Raw genomic sequence first — 14761 nt, forward strand, 5'->3', positions numbered from 1 at the left:
CTCTATTTCTTCTTTTTCCATTTCCACGGGGTAGGGGGCGAAAATGAGAAGGGTATAAAGAAGTTAGAACATCTTAAAAAGCGGGGACTCAGTAGTGGCACGTACAGACGTGAACACAGTAACCTTAGCAGGAAAACAGGGACAGCTGGTTAGGGAGGAAAGGGAGGAGAAAGACAAAGAGTGTGAGTGGAAAGCATTGTGAAGGGTGCGCGCACCGTACGAGTGTGAGAGACGAACGGGTGGCCGCGAGGTGGTGTCAGAGAGTGTGGCCATAACCAGTACTTGATCAATTACAAGTGAGATCACATAAGAGTGCCTGGGAATGGGAAGGAGATGAGATATGGTGAGTGAGAAGAGATTTGTGCAGTGAATAACGGTGGGTGATAATTTTAAGAGGTCCGCTCTTGTCTGTGCCATAAAGGAATACATACGCATATTTACAGCTAATAAAAGGTAACGAAAGCGAACGTGGTAGCGCTAGCGATTTAAAGGATGGGGGCTGAAACTCCCTTGTCACACATTTGCAAGAGCTTGCCGGGATATGCTGAACGCATAAATAAATATCATGATCAATGGTTAACAGAATTGAAAGGGGAGGGGTTGCCCCAGATTTGGCCAGAAGGAGGGTCTTTTGACAAAAGCGTTCTTGATATGGTATGTACATGTATTCGCCTCAAGTATAAGGGAAAACAATGGCAGAACAGGAAGGAGATATTAGATCTTTGGAGATTGTTTGAGGAAGTACCCCCACCCAAAGCTCCAGCTCCAAATATTGATTTACCCTCCACCACAGACAATCCACTAATGATCCCGCGAGAGGAAAAGGAACAGTTAAGTACAGAACAGCCTGCGGAAGTGGTTATGTTGTACCCAATATTACCTAAACCAGCCCCTGCAGCAGGATATAGCGACCCGATTTATGTGCCTCCCCCTTCAACCAGCACGCCACAAAGACCAACTGCACCCCCACCATACGAAAACACCAGAGAGCGCACCCAGGGAGGCACACAGAGAGTGGACATAGAGAAGTTAACGAGTGACTTAGAGTCGAGGCTTACAGTGGCACGAGATGAGCTCTCAAGAATAAAAGACATATGTGAACGCACAGCGTGCGCCCCCACACAATCTGGACGCACGTCTAGAGCGTCGAGCGAAAGTAGACAAATTGAGGAAGGATGGAAAAAGGGGGAAATACTGTTCAGAATTGAGGAAGAACCGACCAGGATAATAGAAGTAGGGACAGCAGAAGGAAGCATTGGTGATGTCTCGCGAGAGAGAGGGATCAGAGAGGATTTGTTATGTGATGTCAGAGGAGGGGGGGATGAGAGTGATAGATTGAGCATGGCAGTAGGAGGAGAAGGCGAGGAGCTAGATGGGGCATGTTCACTGGGGACTATAGAGGATGAATGGATAGGACGACTAAGAAATAGGGTGGGGAAGATGGCGTCATTAGAGTCAGCAGTGACTAAGGAAAAGGAAGCTGCAACGGCAAAAGGGAAATTACAACTACCATTACTCCACAGGGGAGGTGGGAGGCCGAACTATATACCGTGGGCTCAGATGGACAAGGCTAACTTAATGAAATTACTACCACAGCTGTCAGGAGGGGCAAGCAAGTGGATATATGCATTTGAGAAACATACCGCGGGTATACCGCTGGCAGTAGGCGATGTGAAAAGCCTACTAGTGTCCGCAGTAGGGGATCAGGCAGACAGAGTGTGGGCTAAAGCGGGTTTTCCAGCTGTAACTTTGGAGTGTGATCGCCATGATGGGGCTTCTTTTAACACCGTGCGAGCAAGGGTGTGGGACGCACTGCGGGAAACCTTCCCAGATACCCCTGATCTGCAGTCAGTAATGCAATGTACCATGAATGATGGGGAGGACGCTATGGATTACATTCTCCGGGTGCAGGAGATGTGGAGAGCGGAAACGGGTACGCCCTGGCACCAATCCACGTCTCTATTTTACTTCATCATTAAAAGAGGGCTCCCAAAGGAAGTGCAAAAGGCACTAGATAAAATAGCAGGTGTTGAGGCAAAAGGCTGGCCGGAGATCCAAAGCATAATAGTACACCATTGTAAACGGATCAAAGAAAGAGAGAGGGAAGTAGCACAGAAAAGGTTGGCGGACGAGGCGAAGTTGGTGCAATCAAAATTGGTGAAGGTCGCAGCAGCGGTAGCGGGACTCCCACTCATACGGGAGGGAGAGGAAGGAGAGGAGGGGCAAATAGCAATACAAGGAAGAATAGCAGCGAATTGGGCAGGACAAGGGCAACGACAGTGGACAGAGCAGGAGCAGAACGGAGGTCCAACGTGGCAAGAGTGGGCCCCAAGAGGAGGAAGAGGTGGGTACAGGGGGCGAAGAGGAGGACAAGGGTATGGAGGAATGGGAGGAAATGGGTGGCAGGGTCCCAGAGGTCCACAGGGGAGCTGTTGGAATTGTGGGAGATGGGGGCATTACTCAAGGGAATGTAGGAGCAGACAAAACAACGGTTTCCAAGAGATAGAACAGTACGGACACCCCCATCCAGGAAGCCCCTACGGCCTCCCCATGGGACAATACCAGCAACCAGACAATGTAGTACAAAGGAGTAACGCACAACTACACGGACATCAATACCGAACACAAACCAGCCCACAGAATAATGACAATGTGCACTACACGCCTGGTAATACTTTCGCCACAGGAGCTAATGGGGCACCAGCCCCCGCACCTTACAGTGGAGTGTCAGTAGTTTCGGGGAATATTTTCGATCAAGGGGGGGCAATGAGACACCCCGCATAGGACAGCCCACAGAGAGCACTTGCGTGTCCAGTACTGTCTACGACCCACAATGCATCAGAGGAACCATTGATAGGAGCGCAGATAGGAGACAAGCAATTCATATTCATGGTGGATTCGGGAGCGGAGAAATCATGCATTAGAGAGGGCCGGTTCCCGTTATCTAATAGAACGTTAGAGACGCAGGGGTTCTCTGGGGCTGTAATTGAAGTTCCTTACACAGAGGTATTGGATGTGACAGTGGGGGGTAAAACAGTGAAAGCACCCTTACTGTACTATGAAAACTCTCCCATCAACTTACTGGGGAGAGATCTCTTGAGCAAACTAAACATGACCATATCATTCACAGGGAGCGGCATCGTATGTTCAACGCCAGGCATATGCCCCCTCCGTATATTAGCAGTAATACACGGCCACACAATAATAAAAGAGATCAGAGGGGTACCAAGAAATGAGGAGATGTTTGTTGAAGGCATGAGAACATTGGCTCTCATAGTACCAGAACTAAAAAGGGTGGAGTGGAGAATACCAGCAGAATTCCTTTTTCGTCCCATAGCAAGCCCTGACACTGCTCTTGGGGAAGTACTATCATTGGATTTGCATGCAATACATGTATCAGCAAACAGAATATGCGTGATTGGTATTGACATGGAAGGGTGTGAGTGGCGGACAGTATTGTGTACAAATGCAAATATCCCCCTGAGAGAGCTCTCGGACGAGGAGCTATTTTCTGACACTGAGGGAGATGGTGAAGTAGTGATGGAACTGGCAATGCCCTGCGACATCGTAGTTACAGCCAGACAAACTAAAGTTGAACTAATGGCGGTAGTAGGAGCACCGCATACATTTTTTGATGAAGACATGAGTTCAGTACCCGCTAACTTATGGACTAATGGCCCCCACGATGTAGGGTTGCTACATGAAGTTCAGCCTGTGGTGATAAAAGTAAAACAAGGAGCAATACTACCCCGGGTGAAACAATATCCACTGTCGCGAGAAGCAGAAGAAGGGATCAGAGAGACAATAGAAGCACTGCTAGCACAGGGTATAATAGTGCCCTCAAACTCCCCATGCAACACATGCATTTACCCAATCAAAAAAGCGAAGGGGGGTTCATGGAGGATGATACAAGATTTACGCCCATTGAACGATGTGGTAATGAAGGAGTTCCCTTTAGTCCCGAACCCGGCGACAATACTGTGCAACATTCCAAAAATAGCATCACACTTCACAGTAATTGACTTAAAAAATGCATTCTTTTCGATTCCCTTGGCAGAAGAGAGCAGGTACTTGACAGCATTTACATTGGGAGGAAGGAGGTTCGAACACTGCAGACTACCACAAGGATATTGCGAGAGCCCAAGCATATTTAACAGGGTACTACATGAAGATCTGGGGAATTTGTCTGTAGAAAGCACAGTGATTCAGTACGTTGATGATTTATTGGTTTGTGCACAGGCTGAGGAAGAATGCAGACAGGACTCGATAACACTCTTGACATTATTGGCAAATAAGGGGTACAAGGTGGACAAGGGGAAGTTACAATACTGTCTGACGGAGGTCCTATACTTGGGTCAGTTGATATCAAAGGATGGCAAGCGAATTATACCAGACAGGGCACAGGCGATTAGAACAATTGGGGAGCCCAAAACAGTAAAAGAGATGCAGAAATTTCTGGGTATGTGTAACTATTGCCGAGCATGGATATTGGACTATGCGGCGTACACAAGGCCCCTGCTACAGGCACTGAAAGAAGCACAACAAGAACACAAACACATAGAATGGACAGAGGTGATGAACACAGCATTTAACTCACTAAAAGAGCTGATATCAAGCGCTCCAGTACTAGCAAACCCAGATTATGGGCGCGAATTCTTCTTATTTTCACACTGCAAAGGAACATTGATGACAGCAGTACTGACACAGAAAACATCCTTAGGGCACAAACCACTAGCTTACTACAGCGGCACCCTAGACGCAGTAATGCAAGGTCATTTCGCCTGCGAGCAATCCCTAGCTGCAGCCGCGTTCGCAATTGAAAAAAGTGCCACGATAGTAATGGGCTGCCCGGTGACACTGTTTGTGGAACACTCACTTTTTGCAATATTAGAGCGAACAAAGAGCACATTGACAACACAACGCGCCACAGCATATGAGATAATACTGTCCAGCGCTAACATCCATATAGTAAGATGTAAAACAGTGAACCCAGCCACATTCATCACAGAGGCATGCACCATAGAGGACATGCAAAACCACAACTGCGCCACGTACACAGGTGACGAAAGTAAGGATACAGTGATTTTTGAAAATGCCCTGACCGAGGGTGAGGTGTATTTTGTGGACGGGTCAGCATCAATCGACATGGAGACAGGAGAAAAGCATGTGGGTATGGCAGTGGTACGATTAGAGGAAGATGAATATGAGATACTAGTACAACACCGCCTCCCATCACACTATTCAGCGCAAGCAGCAGAACTAATAGCGCTAATAGAAGCATTGCATGCCGCCAAGGGGTGCGCAGTGACCATATATACAGACTCAGCATACATGACAACAACAGTTCACGGCGGGTTGGCCCGGTGGGGGCGGAGAGGGTTTCGGCGAGCAGACGGAACGCCAGTCCAGCATGCAGAATTATTGAAAGAACTGATTGAGGCCCTGCAAGACCCCACGGCAGTGGCCATCGTAAAATGTCAAGCTCATACCGCAAATACAGATTTTATATCTTTGGGGAACGCGGCAGCAGACGCCGCTGCCAAAGCAGCTTCATATCTACAAAAAGGTGAAATAGGAGAGTACATGTTGCACCACACAGCAAGCCAAGAAGTCCCCACAGGATACAACATGATGTCCACACAGGAGATAATAGAGCTGCAAGAGGGAGCTAGTGCAGAGGAAAAATTGCTGTGGACTAAGAGAGGATGCAGCAAATCACCGACTGATTTATTGTGGCGACAAGAGAGTTCAGGAAAAGTGGTAATGCCAATCACGCTGTTAGAAATAGCATTTCAACAACTACACTTTCCTGCACACAACACAAAGAAACACATAATGGCAGAGATACAAGAAGATTGGTTTACACCTTGCCTCCAGGAACACGTCACAAGGTTAGCTCTAGAATGCACGACATGTCAAATTTACAACTCAGGTATGACATTGCGTACACTAAGGGGTACGATACCAAAACCAAGTGGCCCATTCAGAGAGCTCCACATTGATTATGTAGACATGGGAGAAAGGTGTAACGGGGCTCGATACATGATTGTGGTTGTATGTCCATTTTCGAGGTGGGTGGAGGCAGGCCCTTGTGCCCGCCCTGACGCGAAGGGCGCCGCGAAGTTCCTAGTGCGGGAAGTGTTTCCGCGCTGGGGAATTTGCGACGTTATTCGCTCAGATAACGGGACGCATTTTGTTAATGAACTCTTTAAAGAAGTGACTACATTATTGGGAATAAAGCACAAATTATGTTCGATTTATCATCCTCAAAGTAATGGCGTCGTAGAAAAGATAAACGGCCTGTTAAAAAGCAGATTATCAAAACTTTGTTTTTCCCTTAAAAAGACTTGGATGTACTGCCTGCCTTTGGCCTTGTTTGAACTACGAAACCAGCCAAGTAAGGATCACCATTTGTCCCCGCACGAGATCGTCACGGGAAGAAGAATGCACACAGCGCATTCGCCTCTCCGTGAGCGTTCTGATGCACACAGAAGCGCAGCTATATTGGGGGAGGAGTTCACAGAATACCTGCGAAAATTGACACGGGCAGCGCGCGTAATTTCAAAGCAACTAGCCCCCCCCTCGACAAGAGAGGAGGGGAACGCGACTGAACCAAACGGTTTGCCTGAAAAACCACTACAGCTAATGCCTGGTGACCTTATATATGTTAGAAGTTTTGTGCGGAGGTGGAACGCACCACGCTTCCATGGCCCCTATGAGGTAGTGTTTTGCACGCCTACAGCAGTAAAGGTTAAGGGCCTGCGATATTGGGTGCATTTGACAGATGTACGTAAAGCTTACAGCGCTGCGGAGAGTGAGGTGCAGGATGAGGCACAGGCAACAGCGGACGATGAAGTTGTGCGGAATGAATGATTGGAATTTTGTGTGCTTCATGAGATGAACAGTGAACACAATTAGCGCGCAACAAATGTCCTGGACTAAAACATGTACACATGTATATGTAAATTTTCTTTTTACAATTTTTGAAAGTTTTGCGTGGGGTTCTTTTTTCCCTTCCTGTACTCTTTAAGATGTTTTTTATTATTGTTGTTTTTAAAAATGTCATGTTTTTTATTATTTATATATATATATAGTAAGGTACGAATAATATTGACTGAAAGCTACCTTGTCTGTCAACAAACCCCCTTCCTCACCCAACCCTATATTTTATCACCGAAACGTTACAATGTGGAAATGCTTACATGTTTGTATTTAATGAACTTTTGTGTCTCAAACAGGATTTATCATGGCATCGAATGGGCAGCCTGCAACTAATAGATATGTTAGATTTAGAGAAATGTTAGTGGCTAGATTAACATATTCATTTGAATGTGGTTTATCAATGTGTGCTATCGTGTTCTTCATCTCAATGTTTTGTCTGGTGTTACACTGGATTATAGCGTTCATCTCTACCGAGATGAACGAGGGGGGAGGGGGGAACAACACCACCCTTGCTCCTGGAACGAAAACAATTCCGACTGTAGGTATCAAAGAAGGTGATTTCTTGATCTGGGATGGATCACACTTTGTGTGGGGATACTATACTACACCACCCACTGCTGTCCTCTCACAATGGAGAACCAAAAATGTAGATAATGACACAATGTCCCAACCTGGAACATACAACAACCACACGATCCCTCCCGCCCCAATTTCAAACAACGATCTCTTGTTTATTAATGAGGATGGAAAAGTGATTATGATGACAGAACACAAGTCCCTATATGAAGAATTAGAAAAGGGGGGTGGGAGGGAGGAAGGGGGGCCTGGTTCTTCACCTCCTATAACGAGAAGGTACAGAAGAAGGGAGAAAAGTAGGCGGAGAAGAGAGACTGGTGGAAAAGGGTATGATGAGTATTATGGGCTAGGGTTAGACAAAATGGAAGACCCACGACACCCTCACCAAGCAAATAAATGGTATGCAGATATGAGCACAACAGCTAAACAAACAACCAATGAGAGCTGTTATGTCTGCTCACTTATCCCCCATGCATCAGGCACACCTAAAGTATTGTTGCCACGAGAATTGCCCATTGTGGATGCCCAATGTCTCCTTCATCTCACGCTGTGTAGAATAAAGAACACTTTCCAAGCACACGATGTCTCTTTCAGAATGGTACAGAACAACAAAACGTGCTATTCGCAAGCGTCTGGAGTGATCTGCCTTAAAGAACCTTTCTTTGCAATACAAGGGACACTGTTTTCCGAAAGCAAATGGAAAGACGAAGAAGTGCTGTGCAAGGCAGAAGCACTGAAGGGTGTTCAACCGGAAAAGTTGCGGTGGATGGAAAGAACGTGCTTGCCAATATGGAAAGAACACATCCCTAAATTAACATGGGTAACAGCGATGGAAAAACCCTTTAAGCTACAAAGTGAAATACAAAACAAACTATGTTTCAAGGGAGAAGGAAAAATGGCAATAGGAACGAACAAGAACTGTAACAAAACTCTCACCATCCCAGATATGAAAAAAGGAACAGCAGCACTAATGGACACCTACTGGGTATGCGGGAACAAGGCGTACCTGCACCTTCCCCAATCATGGAGTGGTAGCTGCTCAATGGCCACTTTGCATTCAACACTAATGGTGATTCCCGAAAGCCATATTGACAGAAGTAACACGATGAACGAAGGCTTGAACCAGAATGCAGCGTCTCCAACTACACAAGCGCACCTTTATGTCCTGTCCTCCGGAGGGAAAGGAGAAGAGCTCTCAAGGAACAAGCGAGCCTCGAACTACATATCACAAGCATCATCTGATTTATTGGCACAGATCCCAGACAAGTATCGCCTGTTCAGCTCCGTGGAAACATTCTTTGCTTCACTAGTATCAAGTGTCCAAGCAAGAGCAAATGCAAAATGGCTCCAGATCACACGGTGGGAACTGATCCAGTTGGCCAATGACACTGAAGAAGGGTTTAACATAATAAAGGTGGAACTACGAGCTCTGCGATTAATGACCATGCAAAACAGGTATGTTCTAGACCTGTTAACAGCAATCGATGGAGGTGTTTGCCGAAAAATAGGAAGTGCATGCTGCACGTTCGTACCTTCCGAAGACGCAGAAAATGGGTCCCTGTCCCACGTTATTGAAGCAGTACATAACCTGGGCGAGAAGATGAAAATGGAAGGTGGAGCTGAGGATAGCTCGTGGTTCGACAATATCTTCTCTTGGGTTCCCTCATGGCTTGGAGTGACAATGAAGTTCCTGATACCAATAGTGGTGATCATCCTTGTGATGTTCTGCCTGTGCCAGGTGGGCCTCCGATGTTGTGCTAATGCAGTCCCTAACGGTGCAATGATGATGGTGACAATGGGCAACTCCGGTGGTACAATTAAAGCAACACAAGAAGTACATGTGCAGACAGGAACAGACAACACCCCCAGGTACCAGTTAGTGCCTATGTGCCGTGACAAGTACATAGTAGATAAGCTATGGCACACCACGATTAAAGAACCACGAGACGTAGAACTGGAATGGTATGAGGAGGTCTGGGTAGATCTGGAAGAGACCGGCGACTGTATATATTTGACATGTACACCAGACGAGTATGCTAGGAGAGGTGAGAGCTTAAGGGGGGTGTGCAGAGCATGGATGCCTATAAAAGGAACCCCTGCATGGGATGGTGCAGTGTTAGAAGAACAAGAATGTAGAAGATTAGAAGAGCTAAAGAAATTTGTTACTTTAAGTAACGAAAGGGGGGAAATGTAGGGGAGGAATGGCCACGAGGCCCTCCTCACCTACAGCTCCCTCCCCAGGTGAGGACCATGGCTCGGTGGGAGCACCCTCATGCCACCCGGGCCCAGGTGGAGGGGGGTTCACCCGCCGACGACATTGCCCACACGCACCCTGTCTTTGCATTTACCGAAACTTAAGTTAGGCCTAGACGCCATCGTGCACAGCAAACATGGTGTGAGTTCAGCACACTGTAACGAGGCCCCCACCTTTGGAGGGCCTTTCATGCATCTCTGCCGCCTCAGCAGCCCTGGCAGATCCGCTGCGAGCGCGTTCCCATGAGAAAGTCGGAGATGAGCTAAACCCGAGATGCCAACACGGCAACATTATATTAGTAACAATGTGATATTGCACCCCGTATGACCCGGACCGCAAGGCCGGGGCAACGGGGAAAAAAGCTGAAGCATCACTATCTGAAGAAGGTAGAAAATAGTTCAAGTATTGGTATTAATGAACTACCTCTGTTTAAAATGTGAACGAACCATAAAAATGTAACGTTATATGATATCCCTCCAGGTCTGGACTAATGCTGCTATAACCACGGAGAAAGATGTTGACCAAACGTGTAACCTCTATTTGTAAAAGTGTTTTTCAATAGTATGTAGAAACTTGAACTCATATATGTTTTGAATCACCCAAAGCGGCGAGCATCAATCTCTGTAGGCCATAACCTAGATATCCCTCGTATAACGTCTAATGTACATACAATACGCACACAATGTAGTGAACATAATGTTAGGTAATGAAAAGGTACTGGAACCGACTGTATTAAAGAAATGTGTAACGAAAATGAAATATATATATATATATATGTGTGTCTGAATAACGTTAAAATAAGGCAGAACAGTATAAAACTTCTGCATTCACTGATCAGCAACGCACGAGGAAAATACCTTTGTGAGTATATGCAAGGTCATTCCCTCTCCCACCCCACCAAGCCTGCCAGATAAAAAAGCTAAGACTTGTGCTGCGCTCCCTCACCTCCCCCAACCAAGCTGGCGTTACTTCAGAGAGTCAGAGGCCCCGGCGCCGCAACCAAGGCCACAGCCCGCCACCTGTGTTATTTACAGCACGGTAATAAACCCACGGATGAACCCACTGATCTACCAGCACCCTCTCATAAATCCCCACGAACCCCCCCAAGAATCCTGACCCCGTGTAAGGACGACCCCCATCATTGGGACAAGACACAGAGACCCATCTATATAATAACTTCTAACGCAGCAGACAGACATGTATCACTCGGCCCAGGTCCCAGAGCCCCGTCCCGTGACCTAAAATACCGGTCAATAAGACACAGGTAAATCTCACCCCAACCAACAACCACCAGACCTCTCACGAGGTGCATTCCTCATGTGTTGTGTTTATTTTATAAGATAAGCTGGTGAAGCGATTTATTAATGAACGTAAATGTCATTTTCTGAATAACTGTAGTGTGCATGGCCTAGGGCAAATGAGACAGGAAAGGTATTCGTTATTGTCACAGGCTGCCCCAGCACATCAACACCGCATGGATGACCTCAAGCCGGCCTGCCAGGCCCAACCCAACCCACGAGGCTGACCAGTGACGTCGTCCCGCCAAGACCAACCCCGCGCCAGCAACACCTATAGTTAGTCGACACCACCCAATCCCAATTGACTTGTGCCCCCTATAGTGTTTAGGTGTTGATGACGTTTTTTGTATTAGAAATACGCCTGTCTTTGCTATTGTCAGGCAGAGCGCTCTCGTAGGTTGCAGAGTTCTTTGCATGCCTTATCCTTGGATAAACTCCCACTTACGCTCACCCGCACTCTGTCTTGGTCTTATTCCCACTACGGGAGAGTCCCTTATTGTCTCTCATTGCGGGGAGGATCGTGCTGAATTGGGGGCGCTTCCTTTCAAGATCAACCTGCAGGTTACCCAGCGGCATACATAGGGAGCCCTGAGACATATGCCAGGCATCACAATCAACCTGCGGGTTACCCAGTGGCATACCTAAGGAACCATGTCATATATGCCAGGCTTTACTTAGAGATAGATCAACCTGCAGGTTACCCAGCGGCATACCTAGGGAACCCTGCAACACATACCAGGCATCACTTAGAGATAGATCAACCTGCGGGTTACCCATCGGCATACCGAGGGAGCCCTGAGATATATACTAGGCCTTACTTCGAGATGGGTCAACCTACAGGTTAGCCAGCTGCATACCTAGGGAACCCTGCGATATATACCAGGCTTTACTTAGAGATAGATCAACCTGCAGGTTAGCCAGCGGCATACCTAGGGAACCCTGCGATATATACCAGGCTTTACTTAGAGATAGATCAACCTGCAGGTTACACAGTTGCATACCTAGGGAACCCTGCGATATATACCAGGCTTTACTTAGAGATATATCACCTGCAGGTTACCCAGCGACGTACCTAGGGAACCCTGCGATATATACCAGGCATCACTTAGAGATAGATCAAACTGCAGGTTACCCAGCGGCATACCTAGGGAGCCCTGAGATATATACCAGGCTTTACATAGAGATAGTTAAACCTGCAGGTTAGCCAGCGGCATAATTAGGGAACCCTGAGACATATACCAGGCTTTACTTAGAGATAGATCAAACTACAGGTTACACAGTGGCATACCTAGGGAGCCCTGAGACATATACCAGGCTTTACTTAGAGATAGATCAAACTGCAGAATACCCAGCGGCGTACCTAGGGAACCCTGAGATATATACCAGGATTTACTTAGAGATAGATCAACCTATAGGTTAGCCAGCGGCATACCTAGGGAACCCTGCAACATATACCAGGCATCACTTAGAGATAGGTCAACCTGCAGGTTAGCCAGCGGCATACCTAGGGAACTCTGCAATTTATACAGCAGGCTTTACTTAGAGATAGATCAACCTGCAGGTTAGCCATCGGCATACCTAGGGAACCCTGCGATATATATCAGGCTTTACTTAGAGATAGATCAACCTGCAGGCTAGCCAGCGACATACCTAGGGACCCCTGCGATATACCAGGCATCACTTAGAGATAGATCAACCTGCGGGTTACCCAGCGGCATACCTAGGGAGCCCTGAGATATACACCAGGCCTTACTTAGAGATAGATCAACCTGCAGGTTACCCAGCGGCATACATAGGGAACCCTGAGACATATACCAAGCTTTACTTAGAGATAGATCAACATGCAGGTTACCCAGCGGCATACCTAGGGAACCCTGAGATATATACCAGGACTTACTTAGATATAGATCAACCTGCAGGTTACCCAGCGGCATACATAGGGAGCCCTGAGACATATGCCAGGCATCACAATCAACCTGCGGGTTACCCAGTGGCATACCTAAGGAACCATGTCATATATGCCAGGCTTTACTTAGAGATAGATCAACCTGCAGGTTACCCAGCGGCATACCTAGGGAACCCTGCAACACATACCAGGCATCACTTAGAGATAGATCAACCTGCGGGTTACCCAGCGGCATACCGAGGGAGCCCTGAGATATATACTAGGCCTTACTTCGAGATGGGTCAACCTGCAGGTTAGCCATTGGCATACCTAGGGAACTCTGTGATATATACCAGGCTTTACTTAGAGATAGATCAACCTACAGGTTAGCCAGCGGCATACCTAGGGAACCCTGCGATATATACCAGGCTTTACTTAGAGATAGATCAACCTGCAGGTTAGCCAGCGGCATACCTAGGGAACCCTGCGATATATACCAGGCTTTACTTAGAGATAGATCAACCTGCAGGCTACACAGTTGCATACCTAGGGAACCCTGCGATATATACCAGGCTTTACTTAGAGATATATCAACCTGCAGGTTACCCAGCGACGTACCTAGGGAACCCTGCGATATATACCAGGCATCACTTAGAGATAGATCAAACTGCAGGTTACCCAGCGGCATACATAGGGAGCCCTGAGATATATACCAGGCTTTACATAGAGATAGTTAAACCTGCAGGTTAGCCAGCGGCATAATTAGGGAACCCTGAGACATATACCAGGCTTTACTTAGAGATAGATCAAACTACAGGTTACACAGTGGCATACCTAGGGAGCCCTGAGACATATACCAGGCTTTACTTAGAGATAGATCAAACTGCAGAATACCCAGCGGCGTACCTAGGGAACCCTGAGATATATACCAGGATTTACTTAGAGATAGATCAACCTATAGGTTAGCCAGCGGCATACCTAGGGAACCCTGCAACATATACCAGGCATCACTTAGAGATAGGTCAACCTGCAGGTTAGCCAGCGGCATACCTAGGGAACTCTGCAATATATACAGCAGGCTTTACTTAGAGATAGATCAACCTGCAGGTTAGCCATCGGCATACCTAGGGAACCCTGCGATATATCAGGCTTTACTTAGAGATAGATCAACCTGCAGGCTAGCCAGCGACATACCTAGGGACCCCTGCGATATACCAGGCATCACTTAGAGATAGATCAACCTGCGGGTTACCCAGCGGCATACCTAGGGAGCCCTGAGATATACACCAGGCCTTACTTAGAGATAGATCAACCTGCAGGTTACCCAGCGGCATACATAGGGAACCCTGAGACATATACCAAGCTTTACTTAGAGATAGATCAACATGCAGGTTACCCAGCGGCATACCTAGGGAACCCTGCAACATATACCAGGCATCACTTAGAGATAGATCAACCTGCGGGTTACCCAGCGGCATACCTAGGGAGCCCTGAGATATATACCAGGCCTTACTTCGAGATGGATCAACCTGCAGGTTAGCCATCGGCATACCTAAGGAACTCTGCAATATATACCAGGCTTTACTTAGAGATAGATCAACCTACAGGTAGCCAGCGGCATACCTAGGGAACCCTGCGATATATATAAAGCTTTACTTAGAGATAGATCAACCTGCAGGTTAGCCAGCGACATACCTAGGGAACCCTGCAATTTATACCAGGCTTTACTTAGAGATAGATCAACCTGCAGGTTAGCGGCGGCATACCTAGGGAACCCTGCGATATATACCAGGCTTTACTTAGCGA

The 14761-nt window shown here is 47.2% G+C and overlaps 1 protein-coding gene across 2 annotated transcripts in view; it reads left to right on the forward strand.

Annotated features, from left to right (window-relative positions):
* Positions 1 to 14761, forward strand: part of LOC138525706 (uncharacterized) — a 134037-nt gene that overhangs the window by 67023 nt on the left and 52253 nt on the right. Inside the window, exon 2 of one of the 2 annotated variants that reach the window (XM_069635813.1) lies at positions 7239 to 11520. The exons of the other annotated variant lie outside the window; for it this stretch is intronic. Coding sequence (XP_069491914.1) covers positions 7247 to 9712 — 2466 coding nt within the window. The 5' untranslated portion in view covers positions 7239 to 7246 and the 3' untranslated portion in view covers positions 9713 to 11520. Of the gene's footprint in view, positions 1 to 7238; positions 11521 to 14761 lie in introns of those variants that run through there. 2 annotated transcript variants of the gene reach the window in all.

The sequence above is a fragment of the Ambystoma mexicanum genome, chromosome 7p, assembly GCF_040938575.1.
Source record: "Ambystoma mexicanum isolate Mex_15411 chromosome 7p, UKY_AmexF1_1, whole genome shotgun sequence".
Taxonomy (NCBI): domain Eukaryota; kingdom Metazoa; phylum Chordata; class Amphibia; order Caudata; family Ambystomatidae; genus Ambystoma; species Ambystoma mexicanum.